The 27,555-nt window shown below is 38.7% G+C and overlaps 3 protein-coding genes across 5 annotated transcripts; 1 reads left to right on the forward strand and 2 right to left on the reverse strand.

Moving 5' to 3' along the window:
- Positions 1-24: 24 nt before the first annotated feature.
- vars1 (valyl-tRNA synthetase 1) lies at positions 25-11,683 on the reverse strand. The gene is made up of 29 exons (XM_079240984.1): positions 11,609-11,683; positions 10,756-11,111; positions 10,527-10,670; positions 10,244-10,448; positions 9,526-9,641; positions 9,341-9,416; positions 8,733-8,833; positions 8,315-8,442; positions 8,017-8,181; positions 7,853-7,934; positions 7,645-7,764; positions 5,894-6,002; positions 5,616-5,795; positions 5,314-5,438; positions 5,061-5,164; positions 4,793-4,951; positions 4,578-4,668; positions 4,334-4,439; positions 4,110-4,180; positions 3,729-3,854; positions 3,540-3,644; positions 2,966-3,113; positions 2,639-2,766; positions 2,284-2,439; positions 1,940-2,161; positions 1,738-1,849; positions 751-926; positions 313-462; positions 25-211 (listed from the first exon to the last, which is right to left on the reverse strand). Exons 2-29 carry the CDS (start codon positions 11,107-11,109, stop codon positions 143-145), a joined length of 3,828 nt encoding a protein of 1,275 aa, XP_079097110.1. The 5' UTR covers positions 11,110-11,111; positions 11,609-11,683; the 3' UTR covers positions 25-142.
- A 6,654-nt stretch (positions 11,684-18,337) lies between these two features.
- ino80e (INO80 complex subunit E) lies at positions 18,338-21,667 on the reverse strand. The gene is made up of 8 exons (XM_079240140.1): positions 21,617-21,667; positions 21,248-21,330; positions 21,089-21,159; positions 20,933-20,985; positions 20,759-20,840; positions 19,873-19,990; positions 19,472-19,570; positions 18,338-19,050 (listed from the first exon to the last, which is right to left on the reverse strand). Exons 1-8 carry the CDS (start codon positions 21,642-21,644, stop codon positions 18,844-18,846), a joined length of 741 nt encoding a protein of 246 aa, XP_079096266.1. The 5' UTR covers positions 21,645-21,667; the 3' UTR covers positions 18,338-18,843.
- Positions 21,668-23,530: 1,863 nt separating this feature from the next.
- Positions 23,531-27,319, forward strand: LOC306756102 (zinc-binding protein A33). Of its 3 annotated transcripts, none has more exons than XM_079240760.1 (7): positions 23,531-23,637; positions 23,814-23,888; positions 24,098-24,193; positions 25,172-25,405; positions 26,040-26,062; positions 26,219-26,334; positions 26,417-27,319. In XM_079240760.1, exons 2-7 carry the CDS (start codon positions 23,823-23,825, stop codon positions 26,968-26,970), a joined length of 1,089 nt encoding a protein of 362 aa, XP_079096886.1. In that variant the 5' UTR covers positions 23,531-23,637; positions 23,814-23,822; the 3' UTR covers positions 26,971-27,319. The 3 variants fall into 3 exon arrangements, with proteins under 3 accessions (XP_079096886.1, XP_079096887.1, XP_079096885.1); XM_079240761.1 differs by having other exon boundaries at positions 23,545-23,594; XM_079240759.1 differs by having other exon boundaries at positions 23,565-23,888.
- Positions 27,320-27,555: the final 236 nt, after the last annotated feature.

Here is a 27,555-nt window from a genome sequence, read left to right on the forward strand (position 1 = left end):
GGCCCAGAACAGTACATCCATGAATGTAGTTGTCTGCAACAAGAGCTTTATTGAATTCTTTCCATTTCACAATCGACCTAAAACTTAACAGACATGGAAAAAAAAGGACTAAATCCTGCTTTACATAACACAAAGAGGGAAATTACATCATTTTCCTGAAATTGTCTATGGCTTCTTTCACTTTCTCAAGTTCAGTGTGATTCTGTCGAAGCTGTGGAAGATAAAAAAAATTTTAAAAAAAGAAGTCATTATTTACCAGGAATTCATGTCTTGCAGCTTGAGAAACCCTGCAAGTCAGTTTCTTTTTCTCACCTTTTCACTATCCTGCTCCTGCACCTTCGCTGGCACTTTTTCCTTGTAGTCGTTCTTTGCCATCTTCTCTCTCAGTTTCTCCATCTGTTTCTCCAAGTCTCCTTTCTTTGTCATCAGCTTAGTCACTTCCTTTTCCACATCAATCAGACCCTGGGGGAGGAGAAGGTGAAAAGAAGTGAGACAAGAGTTTGCAATTATGTGGGAAAAATTAATAAAATACTAAACTAAAATGTGAATAGTCTCAATTTATCTGGTCAGATTACCATACTGATTGTGCTTGTTTATGCTTTCAGGGCTATGTCGCTTGTCAAAACTGAAGCAGAGCGTTGAGCTAATTAATTACTGAAAACGCATTGAAATCATCTCCATCTGTTGCATGACAAGTCTAGAATACACCACATACTCGGTGTTTAATGGAACCACACAACTGGCTCTCACCTTGAGCATAAGGTTGACAGTACATCTGTCAGAAGCGATGGCCACGGCACAACCTTCTGGGACAGGCTGTTTGCCTGTCAGAGGGATGATGGCCTGAGAATAAGACAAGGTCTGGATCTGCAGGATGTACTTCTGCACCAGTGAGACGGTTGCAGAATCTATGCACTGGAGGTAGCCTGGAAGAGAAAAACCACAGATGTTGGACATGACATGACTTACAACATACAATGATGAACCTTTACTTGCTTTACTATTTTACATTGTTTTAGCTTCACTGCTTTAAATGCTGGTGTGTTAATACATTTTAAGCATAACATGAAATATAACAAAAAAAAAAAAAGGTTAAAACTCCTTCTGGTTTTTGTGTGAAGTTGTTTTCTGCATACAAGGAGAGAAGATATCCTGCCTCCACAGCCTATTAACATGAATGTTTTTTTAAATTGGTGATCTAATTTAATGCTGGAAATGAGTATAAGCAAGAGTGGGTGGCTGTCTCTCTCTGTTGGCCCTCTGATAGACTAGTGGCCTGTCCTGGTGGTTCCAGTCTAGCAGCTGGGAGAGGGTCCAAGATTTTGGCAGATGGCATTGCAGTAATAAAATCAGGACGTGTTTAGAGCGGACCAACAGTTTACACGCGTTTTAGACCATCACAGTTGGCACAATGTCTTAATGGGTTACTTTTCAGTCATAATTTTAGCATAAATAAGCTACCAGACCATAAAATACAAAGTCTAAGTGAGAGAAGCTTTACTAGACTTATTTGTTTACATGCGTTTTAAAAGTCTGTTTGGCTGTACAAAAAATACTTTGGCTTTTTCTCTCAATGTCATAAATGTGCTAACCCACTATTCTCTGCTTCTAATCACAAGAGTTAGTTTCCTGCAGTATTTTATACACCTAAAAAAGGAAGTGGTCAGTAAAACGTACAAATCTTGCAAAAAAACTTAAATTACAACGATGTCTAGAATTTGAGTTGTACCATCTTACAGTCAGCTCTTGTCTTCGTCAGGTTGTAATCAGCCCTGAGTGATCGGATTGTCTTGACCACAGTCATTATAAAGTCCATGTCACGATCGATCTCTTCACTGTGCCAGCAGAACTAAAAGAAAAAGAAAAAAAAATCCCAAAATGATATAATTTGATAACCATTTCATAAACTTAACAGAGCTTCGACAGGTCTTGATCTCACCTCCTCTGTGTCGGGGTAAGATGTGACACTAATACTAGGGGTATCATTCTGAGGTCGTCGCCTTGGTAATCTCTGGTACAGTTCCTCTGTGACAAAGGGCATCATGGGAGACAGGAGGCGTAGACCGACCTCTAGGCAGGTGTAAAGTGTTTGCCTGCACACAGCTTGTCTCTGGCTGGCACCGTCTTCCTCTGCTTTACTGAATACTGGTTTCACGCTTTCCTGGATAACAAGAAGAGACCGTCAAGGCCCATAAAAGTTCCTTTGGGAAAATATAAATAAATAAAACATTTTAACAGAAAATGACATGGCTCAGGCTGCTCAGCGGTGTCAGTATATCTTACCAGGTACACATCACAAAGTTCATAGAGCCAGAAGTTGTAGATGGCGGTGGTGATGGCAGGGAAGTCATAGGCCTTGAAACCAGCATCACAGAGAGCAACAGCAGCACTTAACCTGGACAGGATCCACCTGTCTGTTACGCTCTCCTCACCTGACAGCTGAGATGGAAGAAGTAGTGTAAAGACAAACTGTTCCACTTATATAACAGATTCCCAAACATCAGTGTTGAACTCTATCAGGCCAACAAACTAAACACCCAGAGAAATCTATAGAGGGGGAATTATCAGGAGAATAAGAAAGGAAAGAAACTTTGAACAATGTTGGTTCTCTGCCCTTTGTTTTGTCTCCTGGTCTCACCTGGGCTTTCTCTGAGGGTTCAAAGTTTTCACCCAGCGTCTTCATGGCAAACTTCACAGCATTCCACAGTTTATTGCAGAAGTGACGGTAACCAAGGATACGGTTGACATCGAGGTTGATATCTCTCCCTGAGAAATGCATAAAGGCCATGCATTTTGCTTTTAGTAAATATGACAATGGACCTTATTACATAACGTTCTGGTAGGACTGCTGCGCTACTCTGCTTGGATTATGTTTTTCTGTGTTTATTTTATGAAGTCAAAGTTAGGATGCAGGCCACTGGCCAACAACAGGAAAAGCAGGGAAAACAAAGACAAATGGATTCACCTTGGCTGGTGTAGGCACACAGGGCAAACCGGAGAGCATCTGTCCCACACTCTGGGATGCCATTTGGGTAGTCTGACTTCTGGCCCTGCTTTGCCTTCTCCACCTCAACAGGATCCAAATTGCTGTCCATCAACTGGGCATGAAGACCCTGGAGGTTTAGAGAGGGGAATACAAAAGGTGAGGATATGTTTGGCAATATTCTCCTTCTACTTGAAGAATAAGAATCACTTTTCAGCTGTTTAATGTTTTAAATGGCACGGGAGGAAAGGACCTTTAAAATGAAAACAGTCAGGGTAAAGTTCAGCTTACTACAAGTCATTCAGTGCCCTCTAGAGGATGGATCTGATTCATCTGACTGAACAATTTCCCCACAGCTGCAGCAGAGATTGATGGACTCAATAAAAGCTTGTTGGAAGCAGAAGTAGGTGCTCAATAAAACTTATATAAGAATATGGGCCCTGGAGGACTGATGAGCATGCAGTGACCATTTAAAAGACAACCCAAATTTTAGATTGTACAGAGTACGTACAAGCGTGTCTTTCTAAGCATGCATCAAGCTTTTATTTAACTTCACCTCGAGGGAAATCCCTGTAATGACATCTAGTGGGTCAATAACGTTGCCCAGAGACTTGCTCATCTTCCTTCCATGAGCATCTCGCACCACGGCATGTAGATAAACCTGTAATATAGAAGCATTCGTTACAGATTCATGTGCCACTGTCATATCCTGTCGCGACATACTGGGATGTTTGACTGTTCTTGCCTCTTTGAAGGGCAGCTTGCCAGTCAGTTTAAGGCCCATCATCACCATGCGGGCAACCCAGAAGAACAGGATGTCATGACCCGTCTCCAGTAGCGTACCAGGGTAGAAAACATTCAGATCCTCCGTCTAGAGGAGGACAACAAACAACACTTAAAAGACGTGAAGACATTGAGAAAACATTACAAAGTCGAATTTTATGAGAAGCATTTTTAAAAGTTCATTGAAATGGACATAAACCAGTTTAAGATATTAATAAAAAGTGAAGTCAGAATTGAGGTGGTAGTTTATAAGCTTTTCTTTATAGCTGTTTCTGCTTCAGAAGAGGTTCTACCGTCTACTCCATTCATCTCAGTAGAAAGTCAGTTGACCTCAGTGTTTTACCTCATTAGGCCATCCGAAGATGGAGAAGGGGAAGATGCCAGATGAGAACCAAGTGTCCAGAACATCCTCGTCTGAAACACAGGAACAAAAGTTATCAAATCTTTATGAATATAAAATACAATTAATCTAATAAAGCAAACATTTTCGCAAAACTGGATGTCATAATGTGTTTTATTTAAATAGTATCTGTGGTACTAAGGTATCTTAACCACAGTAAATCTTACCCTGTCTGAGGGTAATTTTATCCACAGACACACTGAAGCGTTTTGCTGCCTTTTCTTTGGCTTCCTCCTCTGATCTCCCACTCACCCAGTAATGACCATCCATGTCCTGGAGTAAAAATGAAAACAAAAAGACAGTAGGAAATAAATCAAAGGAATATGCAGAGACATGAGTAATGCAGATGAAAATGGCTGTTATCTTTCAAAAGCCTTCAGACCTTGAGATCAGTGACGGAAGTCAGCTTACCTCTCCTGCTTTCACAGAGGGATCGTTGACAGTGATGAAGTAAGCAGGAATACGGTGACCCCACCACAGCTGCCGGGAGATACACCAGTCTCTAAAAGGAAGATGAATGAACCCAACATGAGACAAGAATCCGTGAACAAGTAGTTACTTAAATGTTCAATTCTGAAACAGCTGATCTGATTACGCTGTCTTGATAGTAAAAACAAGGTAATTACCTTATGTTGTCCATCCAGTTGAACCATGTCTTGAGATGGTGATCGGGAATGATTTTAAGTCGGCCCTCTCTGACAGCATCTGCAGCTTGCTTGCCCATATCAGTGCAGTTCACATACCACTGCGGCTTCAGCAGGGGCTCCACAATGTCCTTGGAACGACTGATAGAGCAAATAAGCAGGGGACTTAAAAAGTAATCCTAAATCTGATAAATAAATCCTTAAAACAAATAACCTGTGTTTCACAAGAACAATTAAAACCCAACTTTACCTGCAAACTGGGACAACCATTGGGTTGTCTTTGATCTCTTTAAACTGGCCTCTGTCCTTGAGTGCCTGAAGCACCGCTTTTCTGGCCTCGAAACGTTTCATGCCCTGGAGGGCCGGAAAGAGGAGTTAAAAGAAAAATTGTGATGTGGTGGGTGTAAGCAACACTCAGCTAACTTTGTGGACGCCTGGCTCGTTTTGCTTCACAGCAGAAATGAACACACGGCAGGAGGCAGGACGATAATGAGACACTATACCAAGAAAGGAGGAGGCACGTTAATGAGGAGTCCATTCTCATCCAAGATGTTAATGAAGGCCAGATTGTGTCTCTCTCCAACCTCGTAGTCATTATGGTCATGGGCCGGGGTAATTTTGACAGCACCTGAACAGAAGATGATGCAAAGGGACAGGAGATGTAGAGGTAGAGAGAGAGAGAGAGAGAGAGAAAAATGACTGCTGTAATGATGAAAATGGCGTAGTTGCCAACTTGATTTGATTAGTTATTCTCATTACACCACACAACCACAGGCATGTCATCTTCCTCTGTGACCAAGCCTACCTGTTCCGAAGCTCATGTCCACAAAGTCATCAAAGACTATTGGCATCTTCCGCTCACAGAATGGGTGCAGCACCATTTTCCCTTTTAGATGTTGATATCTGGGGTCAGCAGGGTGGACAGCTACAGCCGTGTCCCCCAGCATCGTCTCTATACGAGTTGTGGCCACAGTCACTTCTTCATCTAAAGAACAGCGAGAGAGTAAGAAGCTTAAAGAACACTTACTGAAAAGGCACACAGTGTCTTAGCTAAAATATATTGTTCTGCAAGTGTTCATATACCTGATCCATCCACCTTGTAGGCAAAAGACACCAGTACCCCAAACTCTACTTTATCCTTGTAACCAGGTACAGGCAGCAGAGTTCTGCCAGTAAGCTCCTTTTTATCCACCTGAAAGACAAATAAAAGATTTAATCGAAACAGTGCACCCCGACCGGCACTGACAAAAGGGATCTTCTACTATTTGCACCCAATATTAAAGCTATAAAAAGATCTACTTTAGCACCTTTAATTTCAATATATGCAAACACAAGAATCTTTTCTATGTAACTAATTAAAGCAGACACAGTTTGAGAAAATCCCATCCTATATACTTTTTATCAAAACTCTTCCTAATGTATGAAGAGTAAAACTCCTGCTGTATGAGAAATGTATAGGAAAACTGAACAGAGGTTTAAGTTTATTTTTATAGCACAGCAGCTGCTTAAAGTGCTGAACAGCAAAACAACAAACACTCCACAATTTAAAACCAAACACTATTCAATAGAAATCAATCAAACCTAGAATAAAAGTAAAACACACAAAGTTCAGTTTTGATGAAATGCCAACGCAAAAAAAAAAAGTGTATTTAGATAGAGACTTGAAACCAGACACACTGATTGGCTCTGAAATGATGGGGAATGCTATTCCGCAGCTTTGCAGCGGCAACAGAGAAAGCTATGACCCCTGGATTCAGGTCTAGCAAATGGAACCTTTATAAGAGCTGTGAAGAGGTGGTAAACATGATCAAACCATGCATGCAATTAAATTCAGATGTAGAAGATTTCAAGTTTATTCAGAAGTGGCAAAAATGTATTTTTTCTGTGATAAATGTTTAGATAACGTTGACTGAAGTCAGACAGAAGCAGAAGTGAAGCTATTTGGTACGTTGTAGAGAAGATGGCTGAACAAGAAGTCCCACTGATACCCAGTATATTAAAAGCTAACATGTGGAGTTCAACTCAAATATTTTAGATACAAATACTATGAACCACGTTGTATATTTACAACCAGGTATGGATGAAAAACACTAAGCTGCAGTTGGAGCCTACCAGAGATCTATCCCAACTCAAAAAGAACAAAGAAAACAGCAATACTGCAACTTTGATTGCCAGGATTTTGTGCTTAAATTCAGTCTTAGAACAACAGTATCTGCACTGTTACACACATCTTGAAGGTATTTCATGATGCAGCGTCTCCAAAACTCTTCAACAAAACCAAAACTAGGTGAGCGGGTAGGACAGCTCTACGATGTGCAGCACTAGAGCAAAATCTTATGAAAACTTGAACTTAACACTTTATCAAAATTAACTGGCAGAAAGATCCTCATATGCTCCAAACAGGAGAAGTGAATATGTGATCATAATACTCACTGAACAAATCAGGAGGATGTTGGCTAAAATTCAGCTACTTTGTGTTGAATAGTCAGACTATGTATAAATCTACTATAAGTATGATACTTTCAGCACATTTTATTTTTCCCTTTAGATCTTTATCAGTACCAGAAAATATGTAAACAAATAAGCCTACAGAAACTGAACACAGCTCTCTTGTATTATTCATAAAGTATATTGGAAATTAATTAAGACAAAGGTGAAGACAAAGAAAAAAAGGTGCAGATTTTGTAAATAAAAAAAAAGATTCACTGATAATAGCTTTATAATCCATCACAGCCCTCTGTATTGTAATCAAGAAATTCTCATCACTACCGGTTACACCAGTATGCAAGTGTATTTTCTAAAACCTCTGGCCACAGGCTTGTAGAGAAACTTGCCTCAATGTCAGAGATGGCAGAGTTCAGTGTGCAGGACCAGTTGACCAGCCTCTTGCTCCTGTAAATCACTCCCTCGTCATGCATGCGCACAAAGGCCTCTTGAACTGCATAGGACAGTTTCTGAAAAGACACAAGCCTGAAAGCATGAACATGGATACTTTTGTTTTATTTCAAAAAAAAAAAAAGACATGGATTTTGGAAAACTCACCTGGTCCATTGTGAAGCATGCTCTGTCCCAGTCCAGAGAGGATCCCAGTTTCTTTAGCTGGTGGTAGATACGATCTCCCTTCCTAGAAAGGCCACATTGATTCAAGGATGTCTCCTGTTCAAGTCTTCTTAAATCTCCTCCTCTCTGCTACTTCCTCTACTCACTCATTCTTCCATTTCCAGACTTCCTGAATGAAGCTGTCCCTGCCCAGATCGTGACGGCTCAAACCTCTCTCTCTCATCAGCTTTTTTTCTACCACCACCTGGGTCGCAATGCCAGCATGGTCGCAGCCTGGGTTCCACAGGGTCGTCTCTCCTCGCATCCTGTGCCTGACACAGACAGCATCCAACGACACGACATTACTTAAATAGCAAGCTTAGAAACTACCTATTAGCTTTATATGGACAAACACATCTCATTGAGAGTATGTCTGAATTTCAAACACGCCTCAATGTAGTTTACCATCGAGTCAGACAGTCCTGGATGGCGTTGGTGAGCGCGTGACCCAGGTGGAGAGATCCAGTCACATTAGGAGGAGGAATGCACATCATGAAGATGCCACGAGGGTTCTGCTCACTAACACTCCTCCTCTGAAGAATGTAATGAGAAACAAATTACTGCAAGCGGAGATTATCTTCTTTTTGATTTATTCAGTTGTGTTCTGGGGGGATCTGTGTGTGTGTGTGTGTGTGTGTGTGGGTGTTTCTGTTCTGTCTGTAATTGGGATTAGAAGGTTGGTTGTGGGGGAATTATTTTAAACTGAGAAGCACTTTGACTCACATTTTTTTATGTGGGAAAAGCACTTCATAAATAAAGTTTGAATTGAATTGAAAGCATGCTTTGCACTGTGTTACTATAACTTAAAGATAAGGACACTTACACCATACTCAGGCTTGAAGAATCCCTGCTTCTCCCACCATGGATACCAGGCAGCCTCCACATACTGAGGGCTGTATGAGTCGGGAAGCGGACTGACAACATCTGAACACAAAGAAATAAATACTTGGATCTTCAGTCTGAAGTAACGTTACACTAAAAAAATTATCTACATGCAATCATATCTGACAAATTTTTTAAGCTTGTACAAAATATAGCAGCATGATATGCTGAGAATAATTTTATTACATTTTACTGTCAACAGTTATCTGATTGTTAAATCAAATTTGTTGTGCAAATGCAACAATAGGAAAAGCTTGCTATCTCTGGGGGAGTGTCTGAATCTTTTTGTCTTTTCTGTCCACAAAGCAATCTAGTCTGACAAAGCTTTTTAGGTTAGTCTTCTGAAATAATGAGGAAAAAATCTCAGGTAATGAAACTTTAAAATGTGTAAGAAAAATAGAAATCTGACATGCATGGGACTGTTCTCTGGTTATTGCATAATTGCCAACAGAAAAGCTATCAGGTAGCTCTCAGAGGAGCGCTTCAGTTAGTGTGTAAAATCAGAGAATCAAGATCTGTTTGGTTGAAAAACAACAGCAAAAAAATTACCTTTTTTCTCTCCAGCAGGGGTAGGAATGTTGTATGTAATCACACCCAGCTCCTTCTTCTCAGGTTTGGCTTTTTTCTGAGGGAATAACAAAACAAAACACAACTGATAATCTGGAAATGATTCATCTCACATGTAATCTCCAACTCTAAGTATGACTTTTAGAATAACAATTTGTTTTCTCTACCTCTGCTGGTTGTTGTGTCTTTTTCATTGCCTCCATTTCCTTCTTCTGCTGGAACTTTTCCAGCTTTTCTCTTTTCTTTGCTTCTTTTTTCAACTGTGCTTCTGTCTTGGGTGGGCCTGATAGAGAAAATAAAAGGAAAAATTAAGTGAGGTACTATACATGTGTACTAGAAGAGCACTATAAGAGCGCAGCTCTCCAACAATCTGCTCATTTTCACCCAGATGAGTTCCATCCTACACTATTTCCTACATTCATTTTATATGTATACACTATTAGATTACCTGATGATCAAAACATACATTTAACATTTTATAATATAAACTTTTATCTCAATTTAAATAAAATGATATATATATCATATACATACATACATATATATATATACATATATATATATATATATATATATATATATATATATATATATACACACACACACACACACACACACACACACACACACACACACACACACACAATCATATTATATTCTATGCAAGAGGTATACCATTTGTATATATTTATAATAATGACATTACATATCACAGTATTTCTCTTCCTCACAGTGATAAAGAATCCTTTGAAAATGTACCCTGTAGTTTTGTGTCAAGTTGCTAACAAACAGATGGAAACACTCAAACACAGGCAAAAACAAAACCTCCTTGGCAGAGGCAAAAAAAACCCTGTCTTTTTGAATACTTAAATATGACTTTCTTACCATTAGCAACAGTAGTGGCAGAGTCTGCTGAGCTGGCACCTGCAGGTTTTGCATTTACAGCAGCATTTGTCTTTGGTGGTACTGGCACCACCTTTTCACACAGAGCGATTTCCCCCAGCACCTTCAGGAACTGTGGCTGATTAATGCAGGTTGTGAACCATCTGGTAACATTGATCACTTCCTTCCTGTCCGATGAGTCTAATGCCTAAAAATACAAATAGCACCACCAATAAGAGCGGCTCTTAAGTGGAAAAACCAACAAAGTGTTGCATAGCAAACATACATATTTGAAGGGTAGAAGAACCGCTGCAGCTACAGCCATGTCAGCCAAGGTGATGCTCTCTCCCACCAAGAAAGTTCTTGGTGCCAAGGCCTGATCAAGGACTTTCAGAACCCGCATTAACTCAGTTCGGGAACTCTGCTGGAGCTAAAAATGAATTGCAAGTCAGATATAAAGAATTCATGTAATCAAATTAAACATATATCCAAGATGATTAAAATAATGTGGATACCTTTTTATCTACTCCCATCATCCCCATTAAAGGAAAAACAACACCGCAGGACACTGGAATAAGCTCATTGTCAGCAAAGCTGAGCCACTGCCACACCTGGCTCTGCTGCTTTGTGTCTAAACCAGCCCTTTTTCCCTGAAAGGTTAAGTACCAAGCTACAGCACTGGCACCACTCAGGACAGAGTCACCCTTCCCCGCACCCAGCACGAGGGTTGGTCTTGATCGGACATTCAGAGACGAAGGTGGGTCCTCTGTAATGATTTGAGGGCTGGTGGATGGCGAAAACTCTGCTGCTATGAGAGCCAGGAGACTCCTGAAGTCATCTGGATGAGGGGACACATATAGTGTGGCCATCTCTGAAGGAGAGACAGAAATCACACTATTGAATTGTACACTGTAAGGAGAATTACACATATTCTGTATTTGTCTGCGGCGACAATATAGCATGTAATCAAATATAATTATTCCTGCAGTGACACATTTCTATTTGACAATTAAATGAGACGAGAAACGAAACTCACACATCTGTGGCATTAAGCCGGTAAAGATTTGTAATAAAGTTCCTTAAGTTTTACTACAACTGCTATTTCAAACATTACACTGACACTGACAGTTAGCTGGTTAACTCTGAGTCTCAGTTTTCTCTATGTCCTGTCATCTGGGAAACTCCTGACAGACAGGCTGGTTAGCTTCTGCTTTCAAATCAAACTAAATCTGCACTTTTTCATTTTTATTTTAACTTTTACGGAAAGACTTAACTGCGCTGGAACAATATTAAGCTAGTTATACACATACTCTTTCTTAAACCCATGACTTTCATATAATTTCTTTGATCACACGAAGTTAAACATACCTTTGAGTGAAACAGAATGAGTCGTCAGTCAACTTAGCAAACACAGAGCCGCATGAGTCTCCACCAACTCTGCGCCTGCGCCGTCTGATGCAATGAAAGAACATCTTCCGGGTTTCACAAGCTGCTTCCGCTAGAAAGCGGGAGCTTTTTATTTTATTTTATTTTATTTTATTTTATTTTATTTTATTTTATTTTATTTTATTTTATTTTATTTTATTTTATTTTTATTTTTTTAGTTCAGTTTACTTTAGTTTAGTTTTTATTTAAATGAACAACTGTAGTTACATTGTAACAGTAAGTTTCAGTAATGGACATTTTCAGAACTGCATTTTTTTTTTTTAAAGAAATTAAAAACTGAAGATCAACATACCAAAACAAGGAAAAGGAAGTAAACAAATCAAATAAAATAGAAAAATAATACTAACACTCAAATAGAATAACTAAATAAAAATAAGTTATATCTGTCCATCAATTCCTTCAATTTCCCAGGATGAGAATTTTTTTTTTTAATGCATGCTTTTAAAATGTGGTTATTTCATGTCATAAGCAATGCTTTTTTTTCCTTTGGCAAAACTACATTTTATAATATAATATTTTGTAACAATAAAAGCAAAGCTGTTAATTAGAAATACATTTTTCATAATTTTGTAAATATAGTTGCATATATTTTATGTTTTAAGTTGTATTTATTTAGATTTCAGATAATTGGTCAAAGGGTTCAATATTAGCATTTGGGCAAATGAAAAACAAGTGTCCTGCCATTTCCATGACAGTATCACAAAGATAGCAGTTTTCAACTTTAATCTTGAATACTTTATTTATAAACTCATCAGAGGGGTACATTTAATTGATGCCTTCCAAGTTACGAAAGGAGTACAGATTTTATTAATGTAACTCTCATAAAGTTCTTCCTGTTTGGTTACAATGTAACTGAGTCAAATCTATTGACATTCTGGGTTTTTTTATTTTGTTAATATCTAAAGAGTGTCTCTTTTGAGAAAGTTATATAAATCTATATATATATATATATATATATATATATATATATATATATATATATATATATATATATATATATATATATATATATATATATATATATATATATATATATATGACTTCTCTTAAGTTAAATATGTATGTTTAAACCAGTAAAATTCAGAGAAATCATCCAGATAACCCCATGGCTGTTAAATATGTTTTTAAAGTAGTAGTAGTAGTAGTAGTAGTAGTAGTAGTAGTAGTAGTAGTAGTAGTAGTAGTAGTAGTAGTAGTAGTATTGTACTACTTTGTAAATAACATTTGTAAAGAATTTACATTTTATACACTGCTATTATGAAATGTTTTTCACAAAGTTAATGGTAACAATAATAATACTGTGGATTGAAACATAGCCTATAAAGGCAACAAAATGGAATCTTAATGGAAACTTCAATACAAATGCAATTAAAGTTTATTTGACCTTTTACCAATACTGTACATATACTGACGAGAATAATTCCTCCAACAAGTAAAGGTAAGCAAACCATTTTACAAACCAGCATTTTTATTCTGATTTAAAGATGCAGCAATTATCACACAAGCTGTTTTGAGCAATTCCATCCAAAAGCATATTGTGCATGGTGTTTTTATTCATATTATTGTTATTATTGTAATCACAGCTTTCAGGTACAGCAGATTACTTGACAAGACAGCTTTCCACAGTGGCAGGTAAGAACTACAGTGTACGACATTAGAAAGCAACTGCATTTGGTTTTGGAAAAAAAAAGAATCTGTAAATCCTTCTTTAATAACTCAGGCATATCAAATTACATCAGCTTCAAATATATGTTCTTCTTTCAAAATCCCATGTGCCAAAGAAATTTATGCAACATAAATGCACAGAGAAAATGAATTCTTTTCATCCTTCATTGTGACTCTTGCCCAAAAGCTTCTCTGACATTGCCAGCGACCATATCCACCAGCATCATAATCAACCCCCCTCCAAACCTGAAAACATTGCCCACACCACTCCCACTTCTCCACACTAGCCTTCCAAAACCTCCACCCAACGCTTTTGCTTGACCTCCCATCTCTGACATCACCGTTCCCACATAGCCCTCACTCTGCTCATACAGCCGTCCACCAAAGAACTTGGTCACTGACCAGGTGTTTTCCAGCATGTCCTGAAATATTCCTGTAGTGTCTCCAGCCAGTGTTCCCATGCCTGTGAAACCAGTATGGCAGCTGCTCAGCAAGGCCCCCACCATTGAGGAGGAGCAGTAGTAAACACTGAAGAGGCATGTCTCGCTGACACCTAGCAACATTTCTGCTGCTGAGCCCACATAAGACAAGAGGTCAGAAGTGAGAAGGTGGAGAAGGTCAAAGGTGTTCACAGGTAGAGCAGCGAGAACTCCAAGATCCTCCTGAAGAATGTAGGTCACCTGAATCAAGACAAGCGGTGTCAGTTAAATTGTTTATATCAAAAAGTTTAGTTTTTAGAAAGGATCATACAGGCATATAGTAGCATTTTCCCATCCTTTTTATAAAACTTTTGAAAGCTGAAACAGGGAAATGGCTCTCATTTAAACATTTTCCTTTTTTAATACCTCTTTTTAACATTTCTTTGAACATAAAACTTATTTATAATATAACTGAACAATAACCTCAGCATTCAGTTATCATTATTTCACTCTACATTTATGGGAAAAGACTGTCCTCAAATTAAAGGTGCGCTCCACTATTAATATAAAAGAAGTTATCTTTTATGCATAATGAGTAGATGAAGCAAATGAAGCAAAATAAAGTGAAGGCCCCTTACTAACAAGCAGGCTTGTCGTTACATAAGGGGTTTTATGACTGTGTGTATTCACGTGTTGAGTTTTTATGGTCTTTTAGATATTTTCTATGTCTTTTTGTCTTATTCTATTGTAAATTATTTCTTTCTCCCTCCCTCCATCCAAGACAAAATTGCTGCATAAATTGGATCTTATAAAAGGATGATGCCAAACTGCATTGGCTCCTCTATGAGTGTATGAAGATAAAAGTGTTTAAATGCTCTATTCAGCTGCGATGGACTGGTCATGGTAATGAATGAATGAATGCTCTAGTCAGTGTTATTACCTGTCCAGGTAACTGTGTGATGGTAGAGAAGACAGGATGTAGAGGAAGTTTGAGGATGGATAAAGTGGTGGACAGGATGAAGATCAGAGTGTTGGTGGAATTTGAGTCTGTCTCCTCTTCTTCAACAGTTTCTTGGTCATCATGCTGCATAAAACTGCTGCTTTCAGCTTTCTTTGAGCAAGCTTTGACACCAGTTACCTGTTCGTAAGCTTCTTTTTTCTCTGTTACAGCCTCATTTATATCCGACTCAGTATTTCCTGCATCCACGTCTGTAGCATCTTCCTCTAGTTTTTCTGTACTTTCAGGGAGCCCCTCGCTGCGAAGGCCCGTTGTGATTGCAGCTGCCTCCTCTTCTCCTCTGCAACCGTCAGAGAACAGCTGTGTAACTCCTAGCATCTCCTCCAGCTCCTTTATGCTCACTTGTCTCTCCTCCTCCCCTGTCTCTTTGATAAACCCCACACTAAAGCCTCCTTTCCCCTCTGGAAGAGCGCAACACACTGCAGACCACAGTGGTGTTGTCAGACACTCATTCTCAGCTGCCCCGAGTCCTCCTGCTCCTGTCAGGATGTAGATATCACCATCCAATGTGCTGCACTGAGGGCTGATGCTTGACTTTACTAGTCCTGCGACTGTTGAGTCCCATTGTTGAAGATGGGAGTCTGTGGTTGAGACAAGATGAGATGGATCCCTGTCTCGTTTGAGAAGAGCCGGGACTCCTACTTTGATGTGGTCCTCCTCTTCCTCTGTCTGGTACAAAAGAGTAAAAATTTTTTTAAAAATTATGAGCAAACAAAAACATGAATTTGTTAGTTCAGTTCATATTTATTCCTAATGAGCTACCTGAAATATTATTTTAGAAGTGGGGGCTTTTGTTAAAACTTGTCTTCATCACCATGTAACAAATTTGCACAAGGACAACAACAAACAAGCAAACATCAAAAACTGCAGCGAGCATGGTGAAGAAAGTGCCGCCTGCTTGGACTCAGGAAACTATGCTGAACTTGTTTGAACTTAGACTAAAACAACCATTTAAGTCTCATTATTGCAGGTTGAAATATCATAGGTAGAGATGTCAGGATGAGAAACCATTCACCAGGAGCTAATAAAAATGAGGGATTTGTCGACATAATGTTAACATAGCTGCTTGGTAAAGGTCAGTCAGACCAGCTGGGAGTTGAGACTGGTAAAAAATCTTGCAGCCCTCTGCCATCCAGCAGTCATGTAGTGTGAAAGTACTCTGACTACAATACTCCTCTTTACAAAACAACCACACAGTGTAGCGTTCACTAATAAAATCAGATGCAATCTGTTTATACTTTTTGTGTATTCAGCGTACTAACAGAAATAATAATCACTTAATCAAAATGCTTGCTGTTGTACTTAAATATGAATAACAATGCAGTACTTGAACTAAAACTGAGAAATTTGTAATCCTGAAAAGATTAATAATTTCTTTAAAAGTATATTTTCTACAGATGAATATCTTTGCAAGTATATACAAGTATTTACTTAATATTATATTGCAATATCAAGATTTTCAACCTCGTCAGTGAAGGGAAAAAAAAAAGTTCAATCTCACACTTTTTAATACAAATAAATCTCTCTGAGACTTAATGATTCAAAACCATATAAAAACTTTTTTTTTTTTTAAATGCAACACAAACCTGATTCTAGATCATTATAGGCCCTGGCAGACATATTTTTTTGTCAAGGTTTCACCATCCAAACACATCTAAAAATACTGTATGATGTTCTTAATTTTGATAACTCAGTGTAAACTCCAGGTATCAGGAAAATACAGTGGGTTTAAAAGATTATCTTCCTCTGAAATGTACAGGGAAAGAAGAAATGTCATGTTTAAACCATTTAAGTAAACTTATTTACTTTAAATGAATGATTTTCTGTAGCTTTTTAGGCTGCATTTGTCTTCCCCCCCAAACTGGATGTTTCAAAATGAGCACCAATTTCAAACAGTGAGATAAATGTGTCCTTACCAGAGGGTCTCCCCCTTCCTCTTCTTCCCTCTCTGTCCATCCATGGCTGAGATGGAAGGCAGAGTAGACAGCTGTGTCACAGGTCGGCCTGGACAGAGTGGCAAACGCCTGTCCCCCGGGCAGTCTGTGGCAGAGGGGGCGCAGCAGCAGCCCTGCAGAGGCTCCCTGAGGAGGCGTCTGTCTGTAGAAGCAGTCGCTGCAGAGGCTGAAGCCTGACTCTGAGTTGTGCTCAGCTGGAAGAGAGAAGCCCAGGCCCAGCACTGCCAGCAGCCACACAGCCGCAGCAGCTGCAGTGACAGCAGCAGGATACAGCATGGTGGTGGTGGTAGTGAGCTCAGCAAATCCCCCCTCTCTCACACACAAATACACTCACACAGAGGGAGGGAGAGGCTTATAAATTATCCAGTGGTTTCCGTGTATAGATGGAAAAGATAAGGTGGTCAAGATTAGCTGCTGATGGCTTGTTTTTCCTCACTCGCTCCAAGTTTCCTCTTCCAGATTTCCTGCAACCATGCCTGCCTCCTTTTAATGGCAGCTCTCCTCTGACAGGGAGAATCTGTGTTTGCAGGCACAATCTTGCTTACTCCTTCATTTGCCTTTATCTGACAGCCTCACCCCCTCCTTCTGAGTTCCACCCTCTGACTCTCCCTCTGGCTGCACCTCCACATCACCCCTCCCTCTCATAGTCTATGGTTACACCTTATAACTCTCATTGCTGTTATGCCCACAAGCTAAGCCCACACCTATTAACTACCTGTAAGTCTGCATTCCCAGAATAGTATTTACACAAGTTTACTTGATTGACAAACCCGTAAAGATTATTCTTCTTCTTGGTATTGTACATTCATGCGAATGTTCACTCAAGTCAGCAGCTTTGAACTGCCTCTTAAACAAGCAGAACTTCTGACTTAAAACTCCAGTTTCATGGGTTTGCAATGACTTCTAAAGTTAACAAGGTCCGTTTGTGAAACCCTCATTAAACCTTAATCCTAGCAGACCTAAATTTACAGGTCACTGTGTCCTCTAAAGGTCAGTGATTCCTGAAGTCTAATTTCTCAGCCATAACACACGTTCATCACTCACAGGTTGCAGAATTAAGTATAAAAAATTATGCCTGTTAAGACATGTTGGCACTGACTAAACTTCACAAAACCAGCTATGTGGATGCATATTTAGCTCCAAGAATGTGTAGGAGTAAACAGCACTTTCTTGACATCAGAAAGAGGTGGAGTTCTCTGAGACTGCCTTCATTTTTTGCCAAAATGTTGGTCCCGACATGAGCCAAATGCACCCCTGGGCTTCTGTAAAGAGTAGCGCCAGATTCTTCTGCAGAGGTCGAACCAACAAAGAAAATCTTACACAATACCAGGCAAGCACTTAAAGTTTGGATCAGGTTTTTGCAGCAATACTTAGCAATGGAATGAATTTTTTGGGTGTGATGTTTTGGGTGGGGCATCAAGCCACACAACATGATATGTGCAACACTTTTAAAGCCTTTTAGCTCACTCCAAGTTTATACTGCTGCAAGTTATTTTGGGGTTTTTTTTCATTAAAAGTGGCTCTTTGGCATCTGTGAACAAAAAAGTGAGACATCTTAAAAAAGCTGAGATAAAATTATTATAATTCATGGGTATATAACAACATATACATAGAAAAAGTTGGTACATCAGCATATTTTCCTTTACAAATTAAAGATCTAAGAAATTTGTGGGTAGTAAAAAAAAATCTAAATTACAAACTTGAGATATACAGAACTTCTATAATGTCAAGTCAGAGGTGGCAGATCATGTAAAACAGTCTCTGAAGGAAAATAAAGGTAGATTGACAAAGCTGTTCTTAAAATGATAAGCAACAGGAAAGTGTAATTTTAGTACAACCTATTTAATTAACCCCTCCTAGCCTTGTCACAGCTTTTCTTCACAATATTGGAGCAACACTTTTAGTGGTGCAGATAAACTGCAGATTAACTTAAATCCACAAGGTGGCGCTTCACCTTCCATTTAAAATAATTAAATGCACATCTTAGTGAAGAACTACATTTATTCAAGTACAGTCTTTTACCATTCACACACACACATAAACAAATACATAAACCCTTCCTTCCCCTACTTTTAAATGCATCTAAACAAACAGTTAGGCTCACTCATTAGGGATGTCAATAACAAGTTCAGCCTCGTCTCCCTCCCCTCTGTCTTCATCACCCCTGTCGCTGTCTCCATCGCTGTCACCATCCTCCTCAGCTGCATCTCCACACAACATCTGTCTGGGAACCCAGCTGAAGGGGCCACTGGCTGCTGGGGTTGCTGCAGGGGCTGATGGGTAGTTAGCTGACATTGGAGCAACAACCTGAGGAGATTAGTTGAAAGCAAAACATGTCAGGAGTAACAGAGAGAGGGCTACAGACATGATAAAAGAGCAAGGAGTGCAGATGGATGGCTACACCATGTGTAAAGTGAAGGACAACCAAACATGAACTATATTTATGAACTGTGAAAAACCAAGCTTTAAATAACTTCATGGTCTGAATTTATGGCAACAGAAGAGTGCTGAAATGTCATTTTAGAGATTACGTTGATAAAAAAAAGTCTTTACAGTATTTTTTTTCTAAGTTTTACATTTTTGTACTTATGCATAATTACTTACCGATAAATCATATGGATATTCCTTCTTTTCTCAACTATAACAACCAGGCTTATGTACCAGCTTTAAAGAATCAATGTTGTATCTATTTCATCATCATTACTACCACATCATTTCCCCCTCTCACCTTCCCCATGGTCTCTTTCTTGTTTTTAGGAGCCTTTGTTTTTCTCTCTTTCTTCATCCGCTCAGCTGGCGGTGCCAAATACTCTGGTGGGAAGGGCATCTGCCCATCACACGCAGGCGCCAAATTCCAAAATGACCAAACGAGCACACATGCATAAGCAGTTTAAAAGACAGACACACAAAAACAAAACAAAAACATACAGAGGAATGGACAATACAAAGACAGTGATGGCATTATATTACAAATCTTAAAAGAAATAAATAAAAGACGTGAATAAAAATGATAAGACATTTTGAATAAAAATGCTAAATTAAAACAGGGATTATGTTTGTGAATGAAAAGATGACAATGGTAGCAATGTTACAACTGCTAAGATACAAGAGGGAGAGACGGAAACTCACAGTGTTGAGGTAGGGCCCAGCACTGGATGCCTGCAGAGGATTTACTCCAGGACGGGATAACAGCGAGAGATGAGGAGATGAAGATGAGGAAAGGCACGCCCCAGGACTACTTTTTCTCCTGAAAAGGGTTCAAATGAAATTTGGAACAATTCTCAACATGCTAACTAACTGTTGCAGAGTTAGATAAATAACAATCTTTAGTCCAACAATAAAAAGAAACCCAGAAAAATGACCAACAGCACTGCATCTGCTGACTGGAGAAGTTCAAGCTTCGCCTGGAAACTTTGGGTCTTGAGATTAAGGCAGTTAATAATTTGTCATAGTTTCAGACTAAACACCAGTAACAGAGCCAAAAGAACTAAACAAGCCTTTCAGCACCTCAAAGCTGATCCCATCAGGAACTCATGCAATGCCTCCCCAAAAAGCCATACCCATCCAAGTCCCCTTCACATGGTCCACTATCAACATCCAAGTGCTCAGCTACACATTTAAAGGTTCTGTGCCCATGACATAACAGACCAGAGCTGTCTTGGTAGTAGAAGGGGAACATACACAAAATTAAGTAGATGGTTTTAATGTGTGGTTAATCTGTAAATATTTCCAGTATTGGCAGGGTTCTTGCACAGTTAAACTATATTTTGCATAATTCAATAAACGTTAAAACAAGAAAACTGATTTTCTTCTTATAAAAACCTAATGGCATGGATAGGGATGCCTTTTAAAAGACTGTCCACATTTAAGAATAAACAGGCATACAGATAACTTTTATAATATACAGATAAGTCTGTACAGGTAAAGCCAATGAGAGCTGAAACTCTTTTTATGCTTTCAGAGAAGCTGCTTGAAGTGGTAGCTCATTTTCCAACTTTTTGAATAGCAAACTTACTTCTTTGCTCCGTCTCGTTCTTTTTCCCTCTCTCTGAGTCCTTCCACTTCACTGTTTTCTGATGAAACAGTTGCATCTGAATCTGGAGGAGAGGACAGAAATATGTATTTAGCAGCACAATGGAAATGGCATGAGGTCAGATGTCAACATACTGGCATTATATGTCACATGTACCCGAGGAGTCCTCATCTACTCTTTCATACTGTAGCAACCGATCCAGGAGAAAGCTGGGAATAAAACAACTCGAAGTTAATCACGTCTGCACTTCAAAACTTAAAGATATAGACTGTTTTGTTTGTTTGTTTGTTTTTTAGTTTAATGTAAGCTCACCTTTTGTCCCTAGAAACCTTCAGAAGTTTCCTCTGTGCTCTTCTCAACTCCTCCTGAAAACATTCCTGCTCCTGGAAAACAAACCCAAGATATTGCCCGTCTATAAAACGGAATTACATGAAATGGAAAAGTACTAAAAGACCAAATTAAAATACTCACATAAACAAGAAACTTTAATTTCCTTTTAAGATTTTTGTATTTCCGCTTGTAATCCACTTCGACGTCCGCTTGCCCATTCATTTCTAGAATACAAAAGGGAAAAAGGGTCAAATATTTGTTCTACTAGCTGCCTGATGTGTTACATGTGAGAACATTTTCATGTTTTTGAAACGATGTGACTTTTGGTCAGGCGGACGAGGAGCTTAGCTAGCTACGCTACCTGGCAATGCTAAATTTGAAAACTAGTCTGCTGTAGATAAAGATATTGAAGTCTAAGCATCTACTGCAAATACGCTAGGAATGATTTTTTAAAATATACACCATTATTTGTATTTTTAAGCAAATCTTAAAGAACAAAAATCATGTTACCTCTCGACTGGATCTGTCTGTGCGACATGATCTTGTTTACTGTTGTGACGTCATTTTCACGCGTCTTCTTCGGCTGCCCAAATCCATGCTTTTCTTATCATAAGGATGTCATTTCTTCTAGTATTGCCTAGATAGTGCATTATTTTCTTCATTCTCAGTTATACAGAAAAATGGCTTTTCCCCTCCTTTAATTATTTCCTAGTTTTCTGCTGAAGTTGATATCATTTGTTGTTGTTATGGTAACAAATCATTCACCAGAAATCCAGGTCTATTCAGTTCAGCATCTTTGTTAAGTGCTATTTAGCTTTAAATAATGTCTATTTTTTTATTCATTTTCTTCAACATTTTTATTTAAATTTTTACAAATCATATTGAATCATTCGCTTAGTCAAACACTGGGAAATCGGACAGTGATTTCTCTCTTTCTGCTGTTTGACAGAAACAAATGTTTTTTTAATCAGACTTTAATAAGTGCTGGATCTTTAATTTAGTTAAAAAAAAAAAAAACAACTTCACCTCTCTTACAAATGTGTGGTTGTTAAGAAACCACAAAATAAAATCTTTCTGACATGTCTCCTCAGTATTGTAGCTGACCAATCCACAGAGGAGTCAATAAATAGGAGAACGACAAAATGTAATACAATAATATTTATTGCTGCAAGAAAATTTCATTTTTGCCATCTAATAAATGACTAATTCCTTAAACAAATATGATTATATAGATATATAGATTATATGTAACATTGCATTATAAATTCATTATGTAATTCTGTTTGTCCATCCTTATTGCATCTAAAGTGAATGAGCCTCTGACTGAATATGCTTTTTTGTTTAATATGTTAAACTGAGCATATGGTCTGTCATTCATCACGTAAGCAATATATTTCTTTGCACAGTCAGCCTCAGGGTTAGATCTGTTGGGCTACTTTCCTGTTGGATTCAGCGGTATAAAAAAGAATAGTAGCTGTGTAATATTTGATCTTCAGAATCAACATTTATGCTCACCTTTTTTGTTAAATAAATTTCAGCCGAAATCGTCACCAAAGAACTCAAACACAGTAGCAATGAATGCCTTGTTGTATTAACAGAAATGGCATGGGTTGTGCGTATAAATTATCATTCAATGAATTAATTGAAACTGGTAGGAATATTTTTTAATAAAATTTTTTTTAAAAACTAACTTCTGTTCACGAGCAAAAAATGTACAGCTTTTTGAATGTTCTCATTCAAGAAATGTTTCATGATTTCATTCAGGCTGGTTTGGTGTTTCACTGAATCACCTTGTGGGTGTCCTCTCCACCTGCCGCATACAGTACTGCACTGAATTTGCTGCTTCACCTTAGCTCAGCACACTTTCTTCCCAGGGCCCAGCACCATGAATTATAGATGAAGAGCATTTTCAGACATGCTGCCTCAGTGCACATACCCATAGCCCACTGCCAGACCTTCCTGCGTGTGGCGTTGATGGGGGTGGGGAAAAGATTAAAAAATTTAAGGTGAGTGGATGGACCAGCGTCAGACTTGGAAATGAAGGTGTTTTGTCATACAGATAACACTTCTTGATAGGTGGAGAAGTAATATCAGTTTGAAATACAGCAAGTGAAGTGTAGCTTCTAAAATAAGCACTGTAAAATAAATAAGTAAATAAATAAATAAAAGCTGCTTTCATCTCCAATGCATTAGTGAGCTACCTAGCAAAAATAAACACGGATTGTTTCCTTTCCAGGCAAAAACAACTGCTGATATGAAACACTATATCTGACTGACTGGTCGCCTCTCTTGTTGTTTCCAACGACACTGGCAGACAGAAATAGATTCATCTGTGTCTGCTGCCATAAATCGCTGCTGCCAACTTCTCAGCCAGTCAGCCAGCAAGCCCTCCTGGCAGTTCCAGTCATCTGCCTCTTTCCCACCCCTCCTTTACCCACTTTTAATGGATCCATATATTCTGAAGTCAGGCTGTTGCTTCTGATCACCAGTGCTTGTCAATACGGTTCCGCTTATTAATTTTCTGTTTGGATGTATGTCCTTGTCTGACTGCTGTTTTTTATCATGCTGGCATGTGTGTTTTTCTCTGTCTCTCCTGTCATTGATGTGTTTTAATGTCCTTCACTTTTTCTGTCTTGCTTCGTCCCTTCCATGACTTATACTTTGGTTTCTCAGATAGTTCTTTGTTTCTGCTTTGCTCTTTTTGCAGAAATCTGGAATGTACCAGAACCACACCAAAGATTCCAATAACAACTGTAACATAAGCCTTCTCTGTGATTACAAGGTAAGCTTCTTGTTTGTTTTCACTTGTTTTATTTAGTACAACTGTCAGGACATGCATTTGTTTTCATAATGCAAATGTATTTAACGAAAAGTTAATATTTTATATTCAAGTAAATTGAATTAGCAGGAAAATAAATCTTTTATATTTCTGCTCTCTCTCTCTATGTTCTCCAATGTTCTGTCGCGTGTTTCTGTGCATGTGCGTTACAGGAAAAGCTTATCCAAGCTATTAAAAGAATCAAGCATGAGGTAGATGAATGCAAAGAAGCAGAAAGAGATAACTACATAGACTCAGTGGAAGTAGAGGTACACTTGCTATATTATTAATTATTCTTTATAAAAAAAAAAATAAACGTATATAATACAGAAATCAAATGAGTAGCAAATTTTGTAAAGTCACTTTCAGCATGAGTTATTTCTAATTTCATATTGCTGTGTCGAAAATGTTTGGACACTAACACATTGTTCTTCATTTCATGTTGCTGACTATCAGCTTTCCTTTGAAGGTATTCTTTGAAGGTATATATACATATATATATATATATATATATATATATATATATATATATATATATATATATATATATATATATATACACACACACACAGGGGATCTTGCCAATGCACAAATAAACAGAGTTATAATGTCAGTTTTGTTGGGAAACGTACAGTTGCCTTTCCTACAGAAAGAGGGGGGATTCTGGTTTTTGTTTGTTGATCTTTCTTGTTTCAGTTTTGATTCCAGTTATTAAAATGCTGCTTGATTCGATTGTTTGTCTCTTCCATGAAGCACTGTTTATCATACTTTACAGTATATGACTTTGCCTAACTAGACTTTAAATCCTTGTTTGCTTTACTTTTTTTCTGTTACATCATAACTAAACATAAGTTGAATCTTCTAGTTTGCTTTTTTCATCTACTCATTCTCTTTCAGGTTAGTTTAATGCTGTTCCTGAGAGTCATTTCAACATGTGCATTAGTGACAATAAAAAAAGAGGTATCTGTATTGAATGCATCAGAGAACTAAAGTTGATTAAACCATTTGTTCAATATTATTGTGGAAAAACTACCTTCAAATGAATGCTGAGTCTGCACTTCAGTCAGCTCATTCGCACAACATGAGTTTAACTCATGTATGTTTTACTTTAAAAGCTAATATCAACATGATTGTGCCAGTGTTCAAATATTTCCAGACTTAACTGTGAGTGCATCAAGTATAAGTTTGATTGAAGGATTAAAGGATTTAAAATGCATTTCTAAGACATACCCCTTCTAAAAATTCAGAACAGTTTTGATGAGCTGGAACGAGAAATCAGAGCTGAGTTTCAGAACCTTCATCGCTTCCTGGATGAGGAGGAGTGTAAGGACCTGGAGCGGCTGAGGAGGGAGAGACAGAAACAACTGAAGCAGCTGAAGGAGCGGGAGAAGAAGATAGCAGCTCAAGCAAGAGACCTTGAAAATGCGATCGCTGTGCTCAACAGCAAACTAACTGAAGAGGATAGTCCCAAGCTGCTCAAAGTGAGGAAGATGTGAACATGCAGAGGTCCCATCTGGTGGTTAATCAAGTTTGGCTTGTTAAGAGTGCTGAGGGGGATCCAGTTCCGGTCCTCGAGGGCCAAAATCCTGCAGGTTTTCCATGTATTCCTGCTCCAACACACCTGACACAAATGAATGAGTAATTGTGAAGAGCTTGCTAATCTGCTGGATGGTGTGTTGGAGCAGGGATACATCTAAACCAGCATCTCTCGCGGACCGACGTTGGACATCCCTGACCAAAGGTGATATGGCAATGAGGATATGGTTTTAAAATGATCATTTGTGTGATCCAGGGATTGCTAACCATATTCTTTGCATATCTGTCAAAAAGAACCTTATTTATGTCCTAATTTGGAGCGACCAGAAATACACTTGACTCCAAGGTTTTGAAGATGCCTTTATTTGAAGATTCCTTTAGAAATGCAGTAATTTTGTCTGCAGCATTTCACTGGTCCTTAATAAACTATAGGCATTGATCAACTAAACAGTTCCCTAGTTTTGCAAGAAAAAAAAAAATCAATTTCTCATTTAAAAGTGAAATGACAAAAGCCAGTTAAAGCAGCACTCAGCAAACAGGATGCAATGATGAAATTCTAAACTATTTCTCTCATTGTAGGACATTCAAGATCTCATAAAAAGGCAAGTTTTACCCATTTTTTCTCTCCTCCATTTCCAATTTATTGACCTTGAGTGCATGCTATGCATGCTTTTTCTTCCATTACTCCATCTCCGTCACTATGCTGTGTCCTGCCATCCATCCTTATATCATTCTTTCTTTTCTTGTTGTGCAATCAGGTCTCAGATCAGCATTGTCCTTCCAGCGGAGGTGGACATAGAAGTTCGTTCTGGACAGTTTGTGGGCCCCATCCAGTACAGGATATGGAAACACATGAAAAGCTGCCTCTACCCAAGTATGACCATGTATCTCATTGAACATCAACACATGCAAATCAGCAGAATAACTCAATGCACTCAATATGTTTCTGCCTTTAGATATCACATCGGCCCCCTTTGATCCTGAAACAGCCCATCCTAACCTGTCTTTGTCCCAGTCCTGCGATGAAGTTTGGTTTGATGAGGATAAGGACACTTCAGATATCCAAGCCAACCCACGTCGGTTCCACTATTATTACTGTGTGCTGGGCCACCGGTGCTTCACCACCGGCCGACACTACTGGGAAGTGGAGGTGGGCAACAAGACGGCATGGAGGCTGGGTGTAGCAAGAGAAGATGTTCCCAGAGGTGAGATGGCTGCTACAGGCACCTCCAACGGCCTCTGGACACTAGCTCTAAAGGGTGGATCTATCGTTGCCTGCACTGACCCAAAGCCTACTAAAGTCACTGTGTCCCTCCGCCTTGTTCGCATTGGCGTGTTCTTAGACTGTGAGAAGGAGGAGGTGACTTTCTATAATGCTGTTACCATGGCACCCATTTATACCTTCTCCATGGGAACTATCATGGTTCCCCTGTTCCCCTTCTATAACCCATGTGACACAGATGATGGAAAGAACACAGCACCACTTAAGATCTTTAACCCTTCGCTATGAGAAGCAGTTCACAGCAGCTTGAACACAAATGGTAGAAAAAAAATCACTTATTCCTTATAAGATATTGTGTAAAATAAGTGCAATTAACAAGATCATTTTTCAACCACTGTGCCAAACATTTTGTAATTTAAATGCTGATCTAGAAAAAGTCAGATAGTACACAACGTCACCTTAAATGTTAGAAAACCTATTCTTGGCATTTCACAAACAATTCACTAAGCAGACTCGATTAGTGAAACACATTTTAGTTGCAACCATTTATACTGTGTATGTGCTCACAACCCGCTGAAAGACCGTTGTTAACTCAACATTCAGGTATTTGAAAGACAACAATGTGACATGAATTATTTCCTGGTTTCAATACACTTCTGATGTAATTGTTATTAAAATTCTTTTGAAAACTGAGATGTCATGAATGTGTGAACTGGGCTGATAAGATTTTGAGGCTTTAAGAGACAGAAGCATCAGGAAGGTTGTCCACAGCCGTAAACAGTTTTACAATGTTACCTTTGGCCTGTGTATAAATATCTCTGCTGTATGCTCTCTGCTATGAATCCTGGCGGAGGATACGGCAGCTCGGACAAT

Source organism: Telmatherina bonti, assembly GCF_933228915.1.
Source record: "Telmatherina bonti genome assembly, chromosome: 5".
In the NCBI taxonomy this organism is placed as follows: Eukaryota; Metazoa; Chordata; class Actinopteri; order Atheriniformes; family Telmatherinidae; genus Telmatherina; species Telmatherina bonti.

Bases quoted from the DNA above. Each gene is read 5' to 3' on its own strand.
- vars1 (XM_079240984.1), bottom strand. From the start codon at position 11,109: ATGGCCACACTATATGTGTCCCCTCATCCAGATGACTTCAGGAGTCTC. The intron at 2,162-2,283 runs GTAAGATATACT...CTTGTTATCCAG, and splicing joins AACTTTGTGATGTGTACCTG to GAAAGCGTGAAACCAGTATT. The intron at 1,850-1,939 runs GTGAGATCAAGA...TTTTTCTTTTAG, and splicing joins CTTACCCCGACACAGAGGAG to TTCTGCTGGCACAGTGAAGA.
- ino80e (XM_079240140.1), bottom strand. From the start codon at position 21,644: ATGTCGCACAGACAGATCCAGTCGAGAG. The intron at 21,331-21,616 runs GTAACATGATTT...TTTGTATTCTAG, and splicing joins CAGACAGATCCAGTCGAGAG to AAATGAATGGGCAAGCGGAC. The intron at 21,160-21,247 runs GTGAGTATTTTA...TTTGTTTTCCAG, and splicing joins AATTAAAGTTTCTTGTTTAT to GAGCAGGAATGTTTTCAGGA.
- LOC306756102 (XM_079240760.1), top strand. From the start codon at position 23,823: ATGTACCAGAACCACACCAAAGATTCCAATAACAACTGTAACATAAGC. The intron at 23,889-24,097 runs GTAAGCTTCTTG...TGTGCGTTACAG, and splicing joins GCCTTCTCTGTGATTACAAG to GAAAAGCTTATCCAAGCTAT. The intron at 26,063-26,218 runs GCAAGTTTTACC...TTGTGCAATCAG, and splicing joins ATTCAAGATCTCATAAAAAG to GTCTCAGATCAGCATTGTCC.